General features: G+C 42.7%; 1 protein-coding gene and 1 long non-coding RNA gene across 4 annotated transcripts in view; one reads left to right on the forward strand and one right to left on the reverse strand.

The window, feature by feature from the left end:
- Window positions 1-23,552, reverse strand: part of RABGAP1L (RAB GTPase activating protein 1 like) — a 140,419-nt gene that overhangs the window by 110,697 nt on the left and 6,170 nt on the right. For all 3 annotated transcript variants that reach the window (XM_081865142.1, XM_081865144.1, XM_081865143.1), the window contains exons 5-13: window positions 22,210-22,384; window positions 21,593-21,753; window positions 20,977-21,087; window positions 17,393-17,459; window positions 15,017-15,119; window positions 13,957-14,123; window positions 11,089-11,209; window positions 10,227-10,320; window positions 7,325-7,475 (exon numbers count right to left, since the gene is read on the reverse strand). In XM_081865142.1, coding sequence (XP_081721268.1) covers window positions 7,325-7,475; window positions 10,227-10,320; window positions 11,089-11,209; window positions 13,957-14,123; window positions 15,017-15,119; window positions 17,393-17,459; window positions 20,977-21,087; window positions 21,593-21,753; window positions 22,210-22,384 — 1,150 coding nt within the window. The remainder of the gene's footprint in view (window positions 1-7,324; window positions 7,476-10,226; window positions 10,321-11,088; window positions 11,210-13,956; window positions 14,124-15,016; window positions 15,120-17,392; window positions 17,460-20,976; window positions 21,088-21,592; window positions 21,754-22,209; window positions 22,385-23,552) is intronic.
- The window catches only part of LOC309343556, a 151,548-nt gene that overhangs the window by 1,883 nt on the left and 126,113 nt on the right, over window positions 1-23,552 (forward strand). The gene's annotated exons all lie outside the window — the stretch shown is intronic.

Consider the following 23,552-nt stretch of genomic DNA (forward strand, 5'->3'; position numbering starts at 1 on the left):
GGATTGAAGTTTTTTAAGGATTTTACCCCAGAAAATAAACTGCCACAGGGGCCAGATTAAACCAACTAGTGGGCCAGATTAGGCCCCCAAAACGGACTTTGGACATGCCTGGAACACAGAACACATCAGAACTGGAATTAAAAGTTATTTAGCTACATCTGTTTAATTAAACTTCATACCTGAGATCCAAAATCTATATATGAATTTATGCACTAAGATTCTTCAAGTCCCACACAAACACACACTGAAACTCCTTGCACCCTCCAAAAGCCTCAACTGAAATGACTCTCTTCTTTAGAACCAAATCTAACATAGCATAATAGTGAGGAGGAGTCAGAATTTTAAATTGCTGAAACCCACATAGCACAATCCCAGCCAATACTTGCCATGGGCTTTCATATGACACCTTGTTGGTATAATAAGTTGGTACAAATAAGCATTTCCCAAGGCCTTCATGGGGAAGCAGGGCTGTCTTAAGCATATGCGGCACTGGGGTGCAAAGATCCACCCGGTGCCCGCCCCCCCCCCAGGTTGCCCAGTCCCGAGCGTGCAGGAGGCTAGAGCCGGCCGGCCGGCCACCTCAGCATCTTGCTGGCTCAGTCGCCCCCGAACTCACGGTGCAGAGCTGCCTGCAGTAGAAGAGCCCGCCACGGCACTCCAACCGACGGGCGGGCTCTTCCCCGGACTCAACTCTCGGGCCCCGGACTCTCGGCCTGGCGCCCCTGAGAGCCCAGCGCCCGGGTGCCCCGCACCCCTAGCGCCTATGGGTAAGAGGGCCTTGTAGGGAAGCACTGGCTAGACAGACGTGGTTGAAAAATAGTTTCTTTGAAGTTTATCGTATGTTTCTGTTGCCGCATTTTTGATGTGATACACAGCAAGTTTTAAGGCTCAGTGATAAATTAGTAGAAATAATATTGGAAACTGTCAGAAGCTGACATACTGCTATTAATCTGGTAACAGTAATATCAAAGTGCCTTGGAGGACTGAGCAAGAGGCCAAAGGGCACAGAAGAGAGCTGCCACTCCTCTGAAGTCGGTAGCAAAGCTGGGAATATTAAAAGAATAAATCCGAAGTAAATGTGTTATCCAAGCTGCTGGTGACCAGCATGAAACTGCTGACTGGTAGCAAGAGAACCAATCAAAATGGGGCCACACTGGATTTAAAGCCCCAGACGGTGTATGTCTGTTTCAACTACTCAGGAGGAAAGTGGCCAAGTTACAGCTAGCAGTGTATGAATTTGTATTGTGTGCTTTCATGGATTTAGAATCAAGAATACTGTATGAAGTTAATTTTGCTGTGTCCATACAGAGATACATTATTAGTCACAATGAATCTGGTATCGCTTTTTTCATTTTATTATGTACAGTGGTGCATCGCAAGACGAAATTAATTCATTCCGCGAGTTGCTTCGTCTTGCGATTTTTTCGTCTTGCGGAGCACGGATTCCCCGGGTATTAACGGCTTTAAGGAAAAGGAAGCAAACCCGCAAGACGTTTTCGTCTTGCGAAGCAAGCCCATAGGGAAATTTGTCTTGCGAAGCAACTCAAGAAACGAAAAACCCTTTCGTCTTGCGCGTTTTTCGTCTAGCGAGGCATTCGTCTTGCGGGGCACCACTGTATAGGCTGCCTTTCAGGGTTACCTCTTCCAAGGCAGGTCACAACATATTGGAACACAAAATGTTGCAAATCAAACACCACAATGTAAAACATATCTAAGAGTACTTGCAGAGTATTTTTCTACCCCAGAAACGATAGAAAACAGGTAACAAAAATATATTATATCATACTTTATTGACCTGTTGGAAATCTGTGTTTGGAACAACATTGTCAATAATTATGGGAATATTAACAATCCATATAACTTGTGGAAATTGGTCTATATGACGAAATAAGTTGAGTCAGACGGGGAAGGCAAAAGAGAACAGACAAGGATGACTTTGAGCAAAGGGAGCGGAGGACATGCAAGACACAAAATGTCCACTTTTCACATAAAAGTGAGCTACATGAGCTAGCAGCAACTAGCTGAGCTTGAGCCTGGCTTGTGCAAGGTGTGATATCCAGACAGGGCAGAGCCAGGCTGAACCCCTGGAGTCACCCCAATATTAGTTCAGTTAAGCAGGTCATAATCCTGACTGTTGAATACTTAAACATGAGATTGCATGCCACACCGACTTTAAGAGACAGAACCATAACAGATGTCCTCCATCACATGCAATTCAATTAGGTTGCAATGCAATGCACTGCTTATCTTAATTATACAAGTACAATGAAGAAGATCTAGCAATATTAAAAATTAATAGCTATGGGACTCCTATGCTACAAAGAAAACACAGGTAACATCAGCTTTACATGACCCACTCCACTCCACGCCACTAAGGCCACCTGAGCCTCAAGCAACAGCAAAGAATCCTGAAGTACCCACTAGCTATGTACTCGCTCCTTTAGAGGGAGTGTAACTCCATCAAGAGCAGGCAAGCTGCCATCCATCTAGTAAACCAGCAGAATCTCTAATCTGTCCTAATAACCCAATGCCAGGAGCACACATTCTAGATCCCCCTCACAACTGGACAGAGAGCCTGAAAGGGAAATGGAATCTCTATAGACACAGCAACCTCCGCTCCTGGACCCTCAAGTCTGCCCTGATTGTGCACCAAGTATCCAGGTGGGCACAGCTGGGGGAGACCCACTCCACCCTGCTTACTCACCCAGGTCTCAGTGGTACAGACCACAATCAGCCTTCTCATCCATAATCAGATCATGGATGGGGGCGAATCTTACTCAGAGCCAACCTGGGATTCAGCAACAACAACTGCAGACTCAAGGGCTGGCTAACAGGACAACCGAATTCCCCAAGTTGGAGGAGGGGCTGGCACACAGAAGAGTCACTAACTGCCTGTGCCATATGCCCCTTTCCTGGCCTATAGATTATATGAAGAGATTCATTTCATAATGTCCAAGTGATGGCTTGGAAAGAAACAGGAAAATACACAGTTGGATAGACATTGGCTTCAGTGAGATTCACCCAGGAATATGCAGAATGCTAGATTGAAGGCTTAATATTTTAAGAAACATACACAACCCCCAACCACGAGGTATTTCTATAAAAATGAAGAATGTCAAAAAGAAATGCGGTCACATTCATAAAGCTGTATTTTATTGTTATGGCAACTGATTTGCTAGAGAAAAAAATAGGTAATAAAGTTGTTATGGCAACTGGGATCTTAAAAGCAGTCAAAAGTAGAAAAATCAAATCAATCTCAGCCAACTTCTATGACTCAACTTTCAAAAGACCTACACATATTGTTTTATAAAATCTCCTATAGAGAGCAGAATTAATACACGTCTTCAGTGCTACAGAATAATAGGTGTTGAACAAAGCAAACATGTATCAAAACACTGAATAAGAAAACATTTTTTTTGTTTCAGATTCTAACACAGAGTTTTTATTATATACTAGGATTCATTCTAGGGTTTAATACATATACTACACTCTGATTAGCTAAAATGTGACTCAGTCTGCATCAGATCTCCAATTCAAAATCCTTCAGCTTCTCATGAGATTTCAAAAGTGTGGACATTACTTGTGATAACAACATTGCTGTTTTCAAAAAGTAGGGAAAGCTAGAAGCATCCGATAACAAAGAAAAATACAGGAAGTTATTCAAAAAGGGAAAAGGTTTGACTGGCAAGAATCAACAACAGCAGAGAGAGAGAGCGGGAGGGACGGAGGGAGGGAGGGATCAAGAAATCTCACCCTTCAACCAAAAAGTTCAAGGCAACATAAAGCCTAATTTCATTCCTAAAACGCTATGTGCTTTGCCAGACTGATGGTTGAAGATTGGCCAGAAAGCATCTTGGGTGTGATGGGAATGAATCCATGTCTCTCCAGTCCAACCCCACTGTCTGCTGCTAAGGGCAGAACTGCATCATACAAAAGGGCTGGTCCAAAAACAGGAAGCATGAATCATGAATCATGGGATGGCAGGGCCCTGATTGACTCCAGCTGCAAAAGGTGAGGCTGCTGAAGAGCTCAGAGACCATCTTAAAGGTGAGGCTGCTGAAGAGCTCAGAGACCATCTTACCTACAGCAGCAGATATGCTGTATGTTTATGATTGTATTTTAATTTTATTCTCTTGCTGATTATGTTGTTTTAAATGTGCATTTTATATTTCACTTCCTTTAGCAATGTTCTCTTTTGAAATGTTTAAGATAAAATTGTAGTTGTTGTCAACTTTGCTGCATTAAATGTGCGTTCTGCAGTTGACCACCTTTGTAATGTTTTATACTGAAATCTTTCAGATAATATTTTACTTTCCGGTTATGTTGCTTTGAATGTATACTTTATATTTGAATTTCTTCTGTAATGTATTCTTCTGGATTTTTTTCTTTTTCTTTTTTGATGTTTTAATGTAGGTTAGGTTGTAAACCTATATTAGTTGTTTTCTTAAAAATATAAAACGGTATAGAAATGAAATAATAATAATAATAATAGTGTGCAACAAAACACCGATGACACAGAATGAAACTCGGCACTGCCCAACTCCCCATTGCCAGGTTCTCATTGGAGGGGATGAGGAAATACAGTGCTGGCAAAAGGCAACCGACAACAAAAATCCTGCAACCATTGTTCATTAACTGGCCTTCTTGTCCTCAAACATTTGGGATCCCACATGGCCAATTGTATCCTCATCAACTGCACTTCAGACAGTGATGGTACTAACTTTAGTCTCTCTCCAGCTGACCTGAGCAAGCAAGCAGCATTGTGTGGGCAGTATATTTTTTAGCAAAGTTTAATTTCTGCTTTGCCAATATTACAACTTCAGTTTGGAACACCTTTCAGCTACCTCAAATCCACTTAGAATTTTATGTCTCCTTTTCATCTAAAGCAGGTAAGGCAGTAGAGGTTCTGAACTAATGCTTGAACACAGTAATGAGAGCTGGAAGGCCAACAAAGAGACTTAAGGCAGACAAGGACTGTTTATGAGTTGTTTGTCCATCTACCGAATTGCCCCAAATATAAGTGAAAGTGCAGCTTATATTCACAACCTTACCGTGTGGCTCCAACTCTTCCCCCCCCCCCAGTAGCCCAGGAGCACGGGGCAACGATGCACAGCCTGCCCACCGCTCCCAAGCCTCCCCCGGTGCCAGCTTGGGGAGGTAGTACCAGAAGGCGGGCCACGCCCACAAATAAGCCTTGAATTATAAAGGTGTGGCTTATTTGCGGATGCATCTTATATTCAGGCCAACACAGTAATTAGGCAAAATACGGCCTATTTTGGCCAGGGTTCTTACACTTCCCTTAGGTCCATAGTTAGAGGTAATCTTAGATCCAGCTCTGTTCACTTGAGGCACACAACAGCCTTAGTGGCACAGAGCACGTTTTATCATGTTTTGCTTATATATAAGCTACAATACTAAAGGATTAGAGAGAGCTTTGTGACAGTTATCCATGTGCTGGGGAGCTGTGAGTTGTACTACTGCAATGTGTTATATATGGAACACCAGCTACCCCAAAATAGATAAGCAAGATTATTGCTGGGAACTGGCAGGTATCATTACATTACACAGTGCTTGTCATATACACTGGATTCCAGTCCCAACTACACAGCTAACTTCACCTAGCACTAAACAAAAAAATGGAAAAGGAAGCTATGCAAGAATGGAGTGGGTAGAGGGAGTGTGTACACCCTGCAATTTGTTTCCAGTCCCCCATCTAAACTAAGCTTTTGTGTAACCTGTACCTGCCAACTATTATTTCCTAACTATCTTTGCCCTCAATCCACTGGGAATTTTATCCTTCTTTTACTTGCGCTTAATCCATGTTACTTCAGTCTTAGGTATAGCTAGCAACATACTTTCTACAGTGCCAGGAATATTGTTGGTGCTAAATGAACGACACACTTAGTTATATCTTTCTCTGCTGAATTTATTAGATTAATAACCTTGTTCACCTAAATTCTGTATAGGTAATAACTTTCAAAACAGAATTTCAACTCTATATTATAAAATCAATTATAAAAAAGTTTTAAAATATACTAAAACCAATTTATCAATAAATGGATATTCAGATTAAAAAAATGTATTAAGAGAGAGAGAGACAGTCAAAAGCTCACTGGATTGTGTAAGTGTGTGTTAAAGCTATCCAACTGCATATATGCAAAAAACTATCACTGTGAAAGTGGAATATTCTAAACAGTATTAGATTTAATATTAAATAATAATAATAATAATAATAATTTTTATTTATACCCCACCCTCCCCAGCCAAGGCCGGGCTCAGGGCGGCTAACAAGCAATAATAAAAACAAGTTGAATGAATACAACTTAAAAACAAGATTAAAATACAACATTAAAATATTGAAACATTTAAATTAAAATGCAGCCTCATCACAGGAGGAGAAAGGAAAAAGAAAGAGGGGGAGGGAATCAAATTAAAAAGGTATCCCCATATAGAAAACAAGGGCAAAAGAATTATTTGGCTTATATACAATATAGATATACTTCTTGCAAACATCCTTTTCTTTTATACTAGTCAGTGAGAGTATGATCACATGAGCCACTTTTTAAAATTAGAGTCCACTGCTGATAAATTAATCCCAGAACTTCTGTCAACATAAGTCTACTGTACCACTGGGATCAAAATATATTTCTCCTGATAGTACTAATGAAATATTCCATAGTTAATGGTATCAAGTAAACTGAAAAATTACAGAACGTGAAAGAGAAGAAAAGCTCTACCTATCAACTGCTTCTATCACATCTCGATCCCTCCCTCTTTCAATAAAAACTTTAAAGGCTGAAAGCTGGTAGATACCAAAAGAATTAAAATCCTGGGGTACATGTATATTGAGAGTCTTATCAGGGACACAGCACAGTGGTTCTCCTAAACATTTAGGTCAACTTTTTCCATTCATAAGAGCACAGCAGCAATACACTAAGCAGCATAGAACTAGACCTCAGGGCTGCAGGTATGAGCCTGAGACAGTAAGACACCCAGGCTAAACTTTTTAAAATTATACAAGCAGCCAAGTGACAGCCTTGCTATCATGGAGAATAAGGGTCTCAGAGGAGGAGGAACAAGTTTGTTAGAAAAAACCTACACCACAGTTTTTAGCATCTACACAGAACATTAGATGCCATGCAGTATCAATAACCAAGGCCACATGTTTCATTCCTAATTGAATCAAATCTGTGGGTACCCACAGCAAGCAGTAAAGTATTCTAGTGAAAATTTCTTTACACTTATTTTTTACGATATAGCTCTATTGTTGCACATGCAGAGAGATCTGATTTAATATATAAATACATCATATCGAAAGACTCACCTTTGTGATGAGAATTCTGTATTTTTCCAACATCGCCTGGTTATCATGGCATCCTGCTAGTAACTGCCATACCTCAGCTCTTAATGCCTCTGGAACACCACGCTTCACCAGCGAAGACAGTCCTTTTGGTCTCACACTAAGGTTACTATGCCTAAGAAAAAGGTAGGAAAGTTGTTGCTTATTTGAACAGTGCAAGCCTAAATTATACACACACATTCTACAGAAAGTCACTTTGAAATATTCTAATATAAAATAGGAAAAATAGATTTGCCATAACAAATTCTCAACTATCCTAGTGATGAGAAGACAGTAGGAATGGTGAACGCCTGCACTTACCGTATTTTTCTGTCTATAGGATACCCCCATGTATAAGGACTCCCCCATTTTGGGGGACTCAATTTCAATAAAATATGGGGAGATGGCCCAAAGTTGTTGAGCCTCTCCCTCCAGGCAGCTGTGGGAAGGAGACACTCCCTAGACTGTTTCCCGCACATAGCGCCATCGGGGGAATTTGCGCTCCCGCCTGCCATCCCGTGGGTGGGAGCGCAACCTCCCCCAATGTCACCATGCAGGGGAAAAGATCCAGGCAGCGCCCGCCGCACACAGCAGCATTGGGGGAAGTTGCGCCAACAAGCAGCTTCTCCCCCCCCCCCACAGATGCGGGCAGGAAATGCCCCCAGATCGCTCCCGGCTTGCTGCGGCATCGGGGGAAGCCATGCTCCTGCCAAACAAATGGCTGGCAGCGCCCTGCTTCTCCCCCGGCCCATGCCACTATCCGTGTATTGGACGACCCCAGTTTTTTGACATGATTTTTGAGTCTAAAAACCTGGTCCAATACACGGAAAAATATGGTATATATCAAAAGGGAGAGCTTAATATTCTGACATCAGAATATATGTCCAATTCCCAACTCTTGCAGCGTCTGGGACTTTTCAGTTTAGAGGAAAGGCCAGTTAGAGGCAACAAGATAGAAGTTCAGAAAATCATAAAATAAGAAGTTTTTTCTTCCTCTCCCATAACACTAGGACTCATGAACATGCAATGAAGCCGAATGTTGGAAGATTCAGGACAGATTTAAAAAGTACTTCTTCACACAGCACATTGTTAAACTATGGAACTTGCTCCCACAAAAACCAGTGATGGCCGCCAACTCAGATGCTTTTGAAAAACAACTGGACAAATTCATGGAGGATAAGGGCTATCAACGGCTACTAAGCACAATGGCTATGTTTTACCTTCATGGCAGGAGGCAGTAACGCTTCTGAATACCAGCTGAGTTAACATCTTACATTAAAAACCTGACAGTACCAAATTATCGAAGGTTATTCACCAAAGCCAGACTAAACGTTTTTCCTTCTGCAGTGTTGGATGGCACGTTGAGAGGAGTTTCCTACCAGGACAGACTTTGCTTGCGTGCTCAAGACATGGATTCTATAAAACATATTTTGCTGCACTGTGTGAAATACGAGCAAGCCAGGGCTGAACTGATATTACCCTTGCTGGTACATTTTCCAGGAAAATCAGAGGCTCACTATGTCAGGTTCCTATTGGAAGACCGGACAAATGCTAGAACATTAGCAGTGGCAAAGTTTCTATCGGTGGTTGCAAGAACCAATGATCCCTATCTTTAAGTCTGAACAAAATGCTTATTTAACTTGGAGGTAGGCTGTCCAAATTGTGCATTGCTTTGTAACAATTTGTTGGGTCTCTGAACCATAATAAAGATTGATTGATTGATTGATTGATTGATTGAATACCAGCTGTTGGAAGCCATGGGGTGGGTGGTTGCTCTTGTGCTTGCCGGTTTCCCACAGGTATCTGGTTGGCCATTGCGAAAACCAGATGTTGAGCTAGATGGGCCCTTGGCCTGGTTCAGAAGGCTCTTCTTTTCTGTTTTCTGTTCTTAAAAAACTATACTGAGGAAGGGTGCTAGATCATATTACAATTGCATGTCAATGACGTCAAATCATGAGATTAAACTAATTTGAATAACCAATTTGTAAGTCTCTCAGTAGCCAATTATTTACAAATAAATGCCCATGCACCTGAGATTTCACCCCTCCCATATCCAAGAATCTCCTGACGAGACTGCTGATTCTCCAGAGAGGAGGAGCAGTGTTCTGCTTTCTACTTATTCAGCTCCAGCACCAAGTCAGTCAGTCAGTCAGTCAGTGAGTGTGTCGGAGAGAGAGAGAGACTGAGTGTTAGAGATCGTGTGTAGAGATAAGGTTGCTGCTAAGAGCAGCTGCAGACACTCAGTGCAGCATTCATTTATGCTTAGACCTATTTAGCTCTGTATATAGTTTTGTATTATAGTTGTAGTTATAGAATAAAAGAAGATATTCTACAGAGCTGCTCTCCGAGTCGTGTATACACTGCCAGACTCTGCCATACTCTGCTGTGCGACGACTGTATTGTGGAAGTGAATCCAGTGCTCACAACTCTAAGCAGTGAGTCCACAGCACTTTGACCTGTTCCTGTGTAAAAGGTGGTCTCTGGAAGTGCTACCCAGCTCGCCTAGCCCAGGCGGGGTTGAAGTGCATGAGTCCAGTTGGTGACACTGGCTCAAGGGCTATGCGGACAGCACCAAGTCCCCCTTTTAATAGAAAAGAGAGGTACTGACAGGGTAATTCAGGCATCTAATCACAGCAAGCCGAAAGGAAAATTGACAGAACTATGCATCTCCCACAGGCTTCCCAAAGCATGAAAAATGTGATACCACATCAAGCACCACCTTCTCTCCCAATCCCCAAGTACTGTTTTTTTCTTGCTTTCAGTTTTACGCCAAAAAAATGGAGTGAGATAAACTCCTATGTAAATTATGCTCAAGTCTTTTAAAAAGTTACTTTTCTAATATGTCACTGTTCAGTTCTCTTGCAAATTATTTCTAATTAATTCTTACCATCTTCCAAGCAATTCTCCCCATGAATACAAGATCTTCTCTGGGCAATCCTTTGATACATCACCAGTACCACTGGAGAGTTCATTATCGCTCTCTACATCGGAAAAACCCAAGACATGAACATATTTATCAGTAACATGGTCACAAGAGATTCGAATTCCATTGCACACTTCTTATAACTCTGTAAAAAAAAAAGTACTACAAGACAGAACACAAATTAGTTTATAAGACTAATGTAGTTAAGGGATTGTAGTTTGGTTCACAGAATCCCTGGCAGAAAGTGTGTGCCAGGGTGGTGGCAGTGCAACTGTCTCTCCTGAAGACATCTCTAAGAACTCCCAGCAGCTCTATTCCATCTATTTATTCCATTCCAACTACACCCATCCTAGCCCTGTAAGATTATTTTTTCTTCCTTGGAGATGGGGAAGTGGATGGCAAAGGACAGGAGTGCAAGAAAGCAGATTCAAGGCAAGCACCATATTACACTGCCTGCCTCAGTTCTCTTTGTATTCAAGCAAATGAAAGGTCCCACCAATCCAAGTTCTCATCACACCTGCTCCGTCATATATCAACCTTGATCTCTGCTATCAGCAGGATCTACTCTGGAGCAGTTTGCAGCCCACTACCTACAGAGATAGGTAGCGGTTGTAGTGGAAGATGGATGCAGGGGGCTAACACAGCAATTCATCACCAGGAGAATTAAAAGACAGAGATAACGAACAGCATTTATGGATAACCAGCTACCCCCAGAAATTATGCATCTCTCCTATTTGAGGTACATCCCTGGCAAGCATAATTAGGAAGAGCTATATTTAATGGAATACATTACAGCCTGTACAGGTATTACTGAAGTAAACTCTACCCTCTTTAGCGTCATCCTCATGTGATGGGCTGCCTGGTTCTTCCTCTCTTTCAGAATCTCTGTGCAGACTCAAGACTTCATAAATCGCATCTCCAGCATTTGGGTGACCTTTCTCTTCACTCTAAATATGACAAATACATTTCAGCCTATTGTTGCTGTTATTAATTAAATTTATTGTTCATTTCTTTGCCAAAGCAGCTCAAAATCAGTTACAATGTTTTAAGAAAAAACACACAAACACATATATACATTAAAAGCCAGCATTTTCAAAAATCCAAAGTACTTTTAAAAAAACTGTTTAAAACTGCCTGGCAACATTCATAGCAATGACCAGTGACCAGAGGAGGGATGACCTCTGGGAGGAGGACAGGCAGAAGAAACACCATGCTGTATCTGCAGCAGCACAACCAGATGCCCCAGCTGCAACAAAACATGTCACTCCTGTATCGGTCTCTACAACCACAGAAGGTGCTGTACCCTTCCAGCAGTTTGCCTTCACCCCAAAGGTGCACTCCTCCATTGTCTCCCAAAGCAGGCAGGTGCCAACCAGATTAAAACATCCCACCCACACAAAAAGACCATAGGTAATTAAAAGTCAAAGGCCTTATGAAAAAGGAATGTTTTTGCCTGGTGCCTAAAGATATGCAGCAATGGCACCAGGCAAGCCTCCTGAGGAAACTATTCCACAAGCAGGGAGCCTACACTGATAAGGCCCTTTCTCGTGTTGCCACCTCCAGCCCTCCTGTAAAGGGGGCACACAAACAAGGGTCTTAGATTACAATCACAGGGTCCAGGTCAGTTCATATGGGGAGAGGTGGCCTTTGGGGTATTGGGGTCCTGAGCCACAAAATACTTTATAGGTCAAAATTAGAACTCTGAATTAGGCCAAGAAACTATCTGGTAGCCAGTGCAGTTGGGTCAGGATTGGTGTTATGTGCTCAGGCCATCTTGCCCCAGTGAGTAACCTAGCTGCTGAATTCTGCATTAGCTGCAGTTTCTGAACAGTTTTCAAAAGTGTGTAACAAATTGCAGTAATCTAACCTAAGGGTTACCAGAATACAGTGGTGCCCCGCAAGACGAACGCCTCGCAAGACGGAAAACCCGCTAGACGAAAGGGTTTTCCGTTTTGGAGGCGCTTCGCAAAACGAAAATGTCTTGCGAGTTCCTGCAGGGATTTTTCCCTTCCCCCCTCCCTTTTCCTAAGCCCTAAGCCGCTTATCAGCTGATCCGCTGATAAGCCGCTTAACAGCTGATCCGCTAAAAGCCGCTAAACCGCTAATAGCGCTAATCCGCTAAGCTGTCAATGGGCTTGCTTCGCAAGACGAAAAAACCGCTATACGAAGAGCCTCACGGAACGGATTAATTTCGTCTTGCGAGGCACCACTGTATAGGCAACAGAAAATAAGGCTATCCCTGTCTAGATACAAGCATAGATGGGCCACCAGCCAAACCTGATGGAAGGCACCCTGTACCACCGAGGCCACTTGAGCCTCAAGCGACAGTGATGGACCCAGACATACCCGAAACCAACATACTTGCTCCTTCAGAGAATGTAACCCTGTCAAGAACAGGCAACCGCCCATCCAACCAGTCCAGGAATCACCCACTAACACTGACTCAGTCTTATCTGGATTGAGCTTCATCTAATTGGCTCTCATCCAGCCCATTACTAAAGCAGACATCTGCCCAGCAAAGCCACTGCCACACCTGCAGATATAAAGGAGAACGATAGCTGTGTGTCATCAGCATACTGACAATGTAGTCCCAAATTCTGGATGATGCCACTCAGCAGTTCCATTTAGATTTTAAACAACATGGGGGATAAAATTGAGTCCTGTAGAACGTCATATGGATAATCTAAATCAGAACTCTTAGAATCTGTTTCATTTTCTCCCAAGTTCCCACCCATTACGCCAGAGGTGTGGCACTTCAGGCCCTGGGGCCAAATGAAGCCCTCGAAGCCTCTCTATCTCAGGACTCTCCGCAAACAGCACCTTTTCTCTGCAGGTAATGCTCTTTTGCCTGCCTGGATAGCAGAGGGTGTATGAGTGTGTAGAAAGCAGCATGCAGAGGAAAAATGTACATCCATTGCTCCAATGACATTTGCAGATTGTGTGCAGATTTTGACCCTCTATGGCTTGGAAACCATTTAAAAACAAAACAGAACAAAATATCCTTATTCACCCATGCAATTATGGCTCTCCAAACCTCGGTTTGGCCCTTAGAAAGGTTGTTTTAGGGTAGCATGACTGGTTCGTCCACACTGGGCGGCAGCATTTCAGGGGGTGCCACAACAGTGATGTAGAATAGAGCACAAGAGGCAGGGGAGCACCAAATTTTAGTGTTGCAGTGCACCACTGAAATCTGAAGAGCCCAAAGTCTGCCACTGCCCTTAGGACAGGATGATGCCCTAAAATGACCATGCTTTGCAACCTCCTTGACTTTCTTTGCCTGGCTGGAATGTGCCATTTACCTCTGATAATGGAAGGTGAAGCTAAATATCTGCAAGTGAATCTTAAACTGTATGCTCATTTGGTATTCCTCTGCTGGACTGCAGCAATTGAACCACTTCAACAATTTACGTCTTGGTCAGCCACTACATTTTCCTGAAAAGCCACTCCAAGGAGGGGATGAAGGTGGCAGGCCAAGTTCGCAGTCCCCCAAAAGTCTGCCAACTAGCTGTAAAGACACAGACATTCACTCCTTGATGCCCCATTTTTGCTACTGGGTTGGCAAGTGCAGGCCAAACACCATTCCTCTAGAGGCCAAATTTTACCTGGGGGCTCCAGTTGGGCAGAAGAATCATTTCGAATTGTCTTTTAAATATGTTTTTTACCTTTGTTGACTGAAAAAGAAAAAAAGGATTACCTGTTTCAGTTTCATGTGGAATGTTTCTGTGAAAGTTTTTCTGCTGAAATACCAGAAGCGCTCATTCGCAGGATACACACGTACAAGTGTCTCCAGCAGAAAACGAACTGGCTCCACCACTTCTGTGACCACCATATCTACTGCCACAGTCATGTACACACACTTATCTGTAGTACAAAAAAGTGAGCTTGATTTCACATAAAATAATTGATGATTAATTGTTACAGCATAAAGGTATTTAGTAACATTGGAAAGAAGATAAAAAATACTCTGACAGTTTTTTCTTATCTAAACTATGAGTTGCTACTGTTTCATCCCCCCACCCCCACCCTCTAAGTCGCCATCCCCTTTTTCTGGAACTCTTCACGTCTCCTTTTTTTGCAAAGGTTTAAATAGCATTTAAACTGCTCCCAAGCTTTTGATGTCTGATATTTCTCTTCCTCTTGTGTTTCCTCCCTTTAAAGCCCTAAACCACCTCGGTCCTGTTATACCTGAAGGAGCGTCTCCACCCCCATCGTTCACTGAGATCCAGCGCCAAGGGCCTTCTGGCGGTTCCCTCACTGTGAGAAGCAAAGCTACAGGGAACCAGTCAGAGGGCCTTCTCGGTAGTGGCGCCCGGCCTGTGGAACGCCCTCCCATCAGATGTGAAGGAAATAAGCAGCTATCCTATTTTTAAAAGACATCTGAAGGCAGCCCTGTGTAGGGAAGTTTTTAATATTTAACGCTGTATTGTTTTTAACATCTGATTGGGAGCCGCCCAGAGTGGCTGGGGAAACCCAGCCAGATGGGTGGGGTATAAATATTATTATTATTATTATTATTATTATTATTATTATTATTCTCTAATTGTCTTGCTTTTCTTATTTGAACCCTTGACATAGGTTTCATACTTTCAAACTGAATCACAGCACACCTAGTGTCAAAGCACTGTTGTGCTATTGTCCAATCTAGTGCATGAAGCATGTGCCATACATGTGCCGGAGGTTACACTCAACCCACTTGCACTCCGGCAATTATATAAAGCAAAAAGTTGACAAATAGCATTTAAATGCATAATTACCCTTAGGAGTTTCCTCATTCAGTACAACAAAGGTAGGTGTATTAGGATTCCAAATCCCAGTAATAATATATGCTTTTCCATCAAAGCTTTTCCCCATGGACTCCTAAGAACACAAACATCATATTCAGAAAGATCAACTCTAAATTTTCAATTGCTTATCTCAACAACCCTCTGGTAAGGCAACTTTAACTGCAATTTTCCCACTTAATGTAGGAGCTTAGTACGTACAAATAAAGCCAAAATGTTGCCCTTCTGGCTGCCAGCTGCACATTTCAGGTACAAATCATATAGAGTTTGCAGGCCCCAGATGCTTGTGAAAATAATGGTATCAGTGATAAGATCTGCCCAGCTAGTGCAGCAGAATAACGTCAGAAAAGTTGATGGTTCTTACCATAAAGATGCAACTGTATAAATTTACTCATAAACAGTTTAAATGACTTAAGCTAGCCTTGCCAGCTCCAGCTGGGTTGTTGAAGAGCAACTCCCAGATGATTTCCAATTTCCATAAAAGTACTTTCATGTGGAATGTGGAGCTAGCAGCCAGAAATTCACTATTGTTTCTGCATTAAGTAGGAGCAGAGCAATAGTGTCAGGGAACTGACATCAGAGCGAGAGGCGGAGGCAGGGCTCCAGAGCGATGCCGGAGAGGGGACCAGCAGGGGGGAAGGAATTCAGCGTAACACCAGTAGAGAAGAGAGGGAGATGGAGGAATTGGTGACAGGGCTCCGAGACCTTTCACCAGAATCTAGTGGAGAGAGCGCTGGCACGCCCCAGCCTTCCCCTTACTTGCGCAGACGAGTTCCACGCAGGGAACATAGGCGGAGACTTGGCGTCAAACAGCTTTTATGCTGGAAGAGGTTCAAGAAACGCCCACTGACAGATTCTGCAAGTGACTAACAGGTCACGGAGGGCGAGCTGTGAGCCTAAGCATGGTTGGGCAAGCAATCAAACTAAACCGAAGGCAATTTACGCACAAGTAACCCCCTTACAACCATTACAATTAGGTACAACAAATACTATATATTTTAGAAGATAATGCTAATGGATAGTGACAGCAGCTTCTATCCTAATATTTAAGCAGTCTGGTTGTGTAATTTACAATCAGTTCACAATTATATCACACAAATCAGCCCAAGGCACATCATACAATTAATAGTATGAAGAGGTACAGAAAATGTTGATAGTGTCAAGGAACTATTCAACTTGGTACAAAGACTTATTAATAATTATATTATGACATAATGTATTTAACTCGCTGCAAAACTGAGTCAGAAAATAAGTATTTTAGGAAGACAAATGTAACTTTTGTTGAGTAGTGGAGCCAAGTTGAAAGAGGTGTCAAACTACACCTACACCTCTCTAGGGTCTTTTTTTTAATTTTTTTTGCAAAGGAAACAATTCTGCAAGCCAGCAGCAGAAGCTGACTGTTGATAACTTAGTGTTGATAACTCGCTCTGCTTTTGATATTTTCACACCCAAATATACATACACCTGAGCAGTTTTAGAAACTTTTGCAAGGGTTTTAATATTTTTTTAATGTGATAATGGATGATAGGAACACACATACATGCAGCATTTCAAACAGTCACACGCATACATACACACAGGCAACCAGCACATACGAAGAATGAGGAGAGCGGCAAGAATGATAGTTGAACTAGAGCACTGGCATGTATGGCAATTATTAAAAATGTGAAGCCACCAGAATACCAGGTTCATGCCACAGCTGAATATCTCATCTAAGGGTCCTCTTTTGAAACATTCATCTTTGCCCTTATGAGTCTTCACACCCCCAGTTCCTTTCTAGGGAAAGGACCCTCTCATTCCCCTTCCTTCTTCTGCAACAATCATATACTCTTCGCTGCAAATGCCGTTCACTCCAAAGAACAGCACAATAATTACTTGTAAGCAATCCTAGCCAGCCATAAACAACTTTGTTAAGGGAATGAGGGAGAATGATTCTACCCTGGCATATGAATCAAGCAAGAGACCTTGCTCAGCAGCAAAGCTGCTTCAAAAAAAGAAAGCCCGTGGTGATATCTTCTGGGTCATCACATGAAAAATCATAAGAAAGTGAGCCTCTTTCATGAGGGGCTCAGCTTCATGCAATAAAATGAACTAATAATAGACTCCAGAGGATTTGTGATGAACCAAAACCGTTACTGAGACATATTCTAGGAAACACTTACCTTTAAGAAGCATGGGGATTTCAATTTCCACCCTGTTTTAAGTCCTTATGTCTAAAATATGTTCATTCAGGTGGATTTTGCAATAACTAATATTGGATACTGTAACACAGCAATTATTTTAAGAGAAAATAAATTAAGTACTGCATTCCCAGTGTCTCTACTAGTTACATATAGTAATAATACTTGCCATATCCAGTAAGTGCATTTCACTGTTTTTGACATTTCGACCTGGACTTAGAAGCATCCCAAAGCACCTACAAATGATATACAGAAAGCAACAGAAGAGTCACTTTTTAAATTCAAAAAAGCTGACTTTTATCAATATATGATTTTTATCAACTGCTATTTTCCAAGTCTCATGCTGATACTATCAACAACATATGTATCCGTTCTTGCAGCCTAAGTGTGTACAGTGGTACCTCTGGTTACAAACAGGATCCGTTCTGGAGGCCCGGCCGCATCCATAAACTTCGTAACTGGAGGCGCCCTTCTGCGCACGCGACACAATTGAAGGCTTCTGCGTATGCGCAGCAAAACCCAGAAGTATACACTTCCAGGTTTGCCGCGTTCGCAGCCCGAAGTTTACGTATCCAGAGGGATACGTAAGCAGAGGTACAACTGTATATGTTTTTCTGAGAGGTGAACTCTAACATGTGTTTGCTCATCCCTTGTCCTTTATGGATTGTAACATCATGTCAGGTGTGGTGGAACAAGAGAAGAAAATGACCAGCTTTGTCCAGGAGGTAATTAATACTCTTTAAAAACTGGGGGATAATCGTAGAATTGTAGAGTTGGAAGGGTCCCAGAGGGTCATCTAGCCCAACCCCCTGCAATACAGGAATCTCAACTAGATCGTAATAGAGTAATAGAATTGTAGCGTTAGAATGATGCCTTGAATAAAATCAGGGAGTCAAACTGAAGAGGCTGCATTCTGCTTGGCAGGCAAGAAAGCAGGCAGCAGCATAGGGTTACTCCCAACCTCTGACCAAAGGAAGGCCTGTAAAAATCTTCATGCCAATTCCAAGAAAGAAGAGCCATTTTGCTGCACCAGCCTCAAGCTGGAGCAGGGATCAGGCCCATCTGCCTGCTCCCCACCCGCACTTTCCTCCATCGCTGCTACGTAACTAGCTGAACGGTAGGGTGCAACAGGAACTACACTGCTGCACATGGCCACAGCAGCCGGCATTTAATATGGCTCCGTTAGGAACTACCAGGGAAGATGTCTATCTCCCAGGAATTCCTTTGGGACTGAAAGTATTTGAGAGAACTTGGTGCAAACCATGGCACAAACCTGTAAACCAGAGGGGCAAGAATTAGTAATATGTCCCTGAGAAACTGCTTGACATGAGAGGAATCAAGAAACCATGAGACTGCTTGACCATTATCCATGAAACTGTCAAGAGCCATGACTTCCCTCTTTGGGGTGACAGGCCTTCAATGAGACCTCTCTGAAGAAAATCTTAAACATCAGGGTTGAGGCAGTTTCATAGATTAGTGACTCAATGGTGCACATTATTACAGTCATTAGTACGCAATGTTCCCCTTAATATTTAGTTGTCCAAAACTTATTATGTTCAGCTCTGGTTTTTAAAAATCTGGAAAAAGCAAAAAAGCATATAGAAACAAGTACACACCAGTCGCAGCTCTATGGGTGTGTTTTTTTAAACCATACTGCAGGGCAAAAGTTTCCTATATGAAACAATCTGTTTAAAATCTTATGAGAAGGTTGCCACCTAGGGTAGTTTCTTTTTCAGTGCAACTTAAGAAAATGTGTTCAGAAGTCTTGTTTTATTATTAAGGGAAGTGGCAGAGCATATGCTCCCACCACCTGGAGCAAGTGCATGGGGCGCGCCACTGAAGGGGCGTGGTGTGGAGGGAGCTCGCTGTGCCCAAGTGAGAGAATGCTGCCTTGGCAGCATCCTTGCACACACAGCCCAGTGAAAGAGAGAGGCACCACCACAGTAACACTGCTGCCAACTCTCCACTCCGCCCCTAGATCAGACCTGAGCCAGGAGCGGAGCTTTGGCTGGGCACAAGAGAGGTAGCCGCTCCTTCAAGCCCAGTCCAGTGGAGGAGAGGGGTGGGGAAGCTGCTGCCGACTTTCCGCCTCCTAGTCAGGTCTGACTTAGGAGTGGAGCTACGGTTGGGTAGGAGCTCCCTCGCACACTAGAGCCAGGCTCCAATGAAGGAGCTTGTCATGGGGGCACCTGATTGTGCCCCCCCGAGCCTCCACACACACACTATGCTACTAATTAAGGGAGGAAGCTAATAGACACAATGTGAGAGCCATGAAGGGATCTCCAGAAATCTTTCTCTTTGCTCCCAGGGGTGCATTTAGGTTGGTTCTGTGCATAGCCGGGAGAAAGACTAAACCCTTCCCCCTTGAGCTGGGCAATATATTGGTAAATTGTCTGAAACTGGTAAATTGCTAAATTGTCTGCCTACCTGCGCTTTTGCCGTCTGCAGGCAATTTGAGCTGGGAAGACTTTGCGGCTCCCTGACCACTACAAAGTATTGCCAGCTCAAAATGTCTGAAATCAGGGCAGGGAGGGATGGTCATCCCAGGCACAGTTTGGGGGACACATTTTGCTCCTCGTGCTGCCCTGTCAACCCTGCACTGCACTGCACTGCAAAGCTGGGTTGGGATCTGACAGTCCTATCCCAGTTTCACAAAGCCACACAGAGCTGCCAGGGGCAGTGTGAAAGGCGCACTCACACTGCCCGCGCCGCTGCTTCAGGGAACTTTCACAATGCCCAGGCTGAAGGCGCACTCATGCCAGACTGTCAGGGGGCAATGCCGCCACTGCACACCCCGCCAAGCCCTTGTAGTGATGGAAGAAGCCACATTTCCAAATGAGCTTCCTGGAGCACACCAGTGCTGCTCTTGGGTTACATAGGGGCTGCCAGGGCAGCATGAGTGCGCTTTGAAGCAGGGGCAAGGGCTGGGCTGCTGGGCTGGGCCCCCTCTGCCTCCCGCTGCACATGCACCCCAGGCATCAGGGGCACATGTTATGCCCCTGCCTGAATGCCATACCGGTTTCAGACAATTTACCAATATATCCCCCAGCTCTAGTGGTGAAAGCCAACTTCTCTGTTTCTATAGCCCCACAATGGTTAGAAAACCCTTCTGAACTGTTAGATTGGCACTGTATGAGTGGTTGTGTGAATAAGGTGCTTTAAATTGATTGTTGATCATGCTGCCTGGCAATTAGCTACACAAATATGGTTACTGTGGATCTCAGTACTGTATATTTATGTTGCTTGATTGTGTATTTGAATTTTCTTTTTTGTAAACTGCCTCAAGAACTGTGGACAGTTTAATAAAGAGACTAAATAAATTAAATAAATTAAGGGAAAAGCTAGCAAACAATGAGCCTTCAGGATCCATTTAAAAACAATGAGAGAGGATGTGTGATGCAGATGTTGGTGAAAGGGACACACTAAAAAGGCCCTGTCCCAGGTATCCACCATTCTCACCTTCCCTGGTGGCAGACAAGATGTGGTTGATCAGCAGGCAGGTTTATACAGGTCTAGGAGGTCCTTCAAATAATCTGTTCCCAAATCAATTTGTTTCCAATCCCAATTTAAACTACTGAAGACCAGTACTTTAAATTGGGACTAGAAACAAATTGATAAGCAATTTAGATTATGATGGATTGAAGCAGAACATATTCACTATTGTTTTTTGGTCTGGCTAGGCCAATACCACCTTGAGAGGTCATTGAAAATATAATTAAAGAGCATTTCAACACTGATAGTTTCTAGCATTACCTTTCAATTGCTAGTTCTTTGTTGGAAATCTGTTGTACAGTGATCACAACTTTCTTCTCAACTCCCTGTTTCAGTTTGAAATAAAATTTCTCTCTGTCCTTTGGTACTGGGCTACAGAAAATTTCATAAGAATAACATTTCATTAGCATTCATTTAACAATCACAGGCTATAAAATAGCAAACTCTGACAAAATGTCTGCTGTGAATTCAAGACCATTTGCTTCAGGAAAAACTGAGTAACTTCTAAGCAAACCCCCCAAAATATACTCCATTATATTATATTTTATACAAGGTGAAGTTCACTGTTCAGAATATTGCTTCTTTTGTTCTTGCACAGCTTCTGATGTGCAATTTGCTGGGGCCAATGTTGTTTCCACATTGTTGCAGGCTTTTAGCCTAGATCAGACCCACTGGACTATCAGGTACCAGGAAAGACTATCTATTCCTCCCCCTGTCCCTTCATACTGGCCCCCTAACAAGCAGCATTATGTATGCTGTTCTGAGCTCCTTAGAGATGGGCACCCAGCAAATTTAGCAAACTTTGCAAAAGAAATTTAACTATACAGGTGAAACAGCTGATCTTTTTCTGGGGTTTTTAAAAACATCTTCCATTTACCTGAAGTTTCCTTTACCATCATCTTCTTTGACCTCTAAAGAAACACTAAAACTGAATGTATCACTGTCGGGAGTTGGAACGATAGTGTCCTTTATGTGATCTGATGCTTGTTTGGAGGAACGTTTGAATGCTGTTGAAAAACTATACAAAATTCGGCTGACCTAAAATTGCACCAAAAGAGGAGGGAGGAGGAGGACAGAAGAGAAGCGGGGGAGACCATGATTAAGCCAATAATTTGTGATACAAAAAGCTAAGCATGAAACTGGAACACATTAGCCGAAGTGGTTATCTCGCACTACTGAACAGGACAATTGTGAAACAAAAAGTTGGGATCAAGCCTTAGGCCATATACACTTAAGTCATCAATCTATTAAAACATCATTTTATATGAAAAATGCAAATAAAAAGTAAACCCCATGCACCTCAAACCATGCCATTTCCATATGAACAGTAGCCTACAGAGTTTATAATGGGTTCTTCACGTCAGACTGTTCTAGCATAATATGAAATTTTGTATTTGAAGTGGAAACAGCATACAATAATGTTAACTGGAAAGGTTAGGTACCCTCTTCAAAAAGTTTGTAACGGGATCATTAAAAACAATACTTTCTACTCACTGCCTCTTTAATTTCACAAGAGAAGACATGAATCTGGAACTCATCACTGCCACAGAAGCTCTCAGTAAATGCAAAACAATCACTTTCTGAAGTTCCACTTTTCCCACGGACGCAAAATAAGACTTTGTAGATTGGGAAAGAAGCAATTTCTGTACCAGTGGACTGATCTATTATTCTAAAGAAGAAGGAGGAAATTGAAAGGTTTTTGTCACTCAGCAAGTCCCAAAGAGAGAACTTTACTTGCCACTTTCGAAATCTAAATAAAAACCTTATTAATCTAAAATATCCTGATTAACACTGAAAAAGTTCACAACACAATAAGAAACCTAGGTCATTCTATTCCAACTAAAATCATCAATATTAACTGCTTAAGCAAAAAATTTAATAGATTAAAACAATCTACAGTTTTACTATTCTCATTTATTTCACTGGAAATCCTGCGTGCATTAACAGGCAAAACGTTAGTGTTTGCAATATGTATAAATGTGAACTCATTAAAAAGTTTCACCGTTTGTATCCTGTCTTGTGGAGTTCCACAAAGGAATAAAAGAACCTGACACGGGGTGGCAGGGAGGAAGCGCGAAGGGAGAAACACTTTCTCGCTTTATACTGCCTCTCCCACACCACGCTTCCCCCAATCAAACTAAGGAGAGCCACATTCAAACCCAGTCTTCTTCACACATCATTTGTTGAATAAAGGAGCTTGGGGTATACCTTAAATGCACAAACAAGTGTGGGTATTCTCCACAACATTTTCCATGTCTGCATGCCACTTTACAACTGCTGCTCTTGATCCACCAAGTAATGTGTGTGGACGTCTGGTTCTGCATGCAGAGAAGCAACAGCGCTGCAAGTCATGGGGCAGAGTAACTTTCCTGCCACTTGTGTTGCTACTTGTTGGAGCTGTGCAAGTGCACCAGGACAAGCACTGGATTGGTGGTGGTAGTCCCACTGGTTCACCCGCATGCCCCCCAACATTGCCACCATCTCAGGTAGGCTAAGCAGCAGCAATTCTGGTGTCAGGAGGGGGGGTGTTACACAGCATTATGCGTGCCATTGCTACACAGCACCTTGCTTGGATTGCAGCACCTCAAACTAGCTTTGAGAACAACGAGTGCAGCCCCTCTGCACAGAAGAAACCATTTGCGCTCAAAAGAGATACGCTGCTCCAAGCTGAATGACTTTCCTCTGCAGTTCCCAGGCTAGAAAACCACTTATTTGGTTTATTTTATTTATTTTTAAAATTTCTATACCGCCCCTCATCTGAAGTTCACAGGTTTACAATATAAAACATAGCATAATAACAATAACAATACCCTCACACACACACAAAAAGCACTAGC

This window comes from Podarcis erhardii (assembly GCF_964252035.2).
Source record: "Podarcis erhardii genome assembly, chromosome: 6".
In the NCBI taxonomy this organism is placed as follows: Eukaryota; Metazoa; Chordata; class Lepidosauria; order Squamata; family Lacertidae; genus Podarcis; species Podarcis erhardii.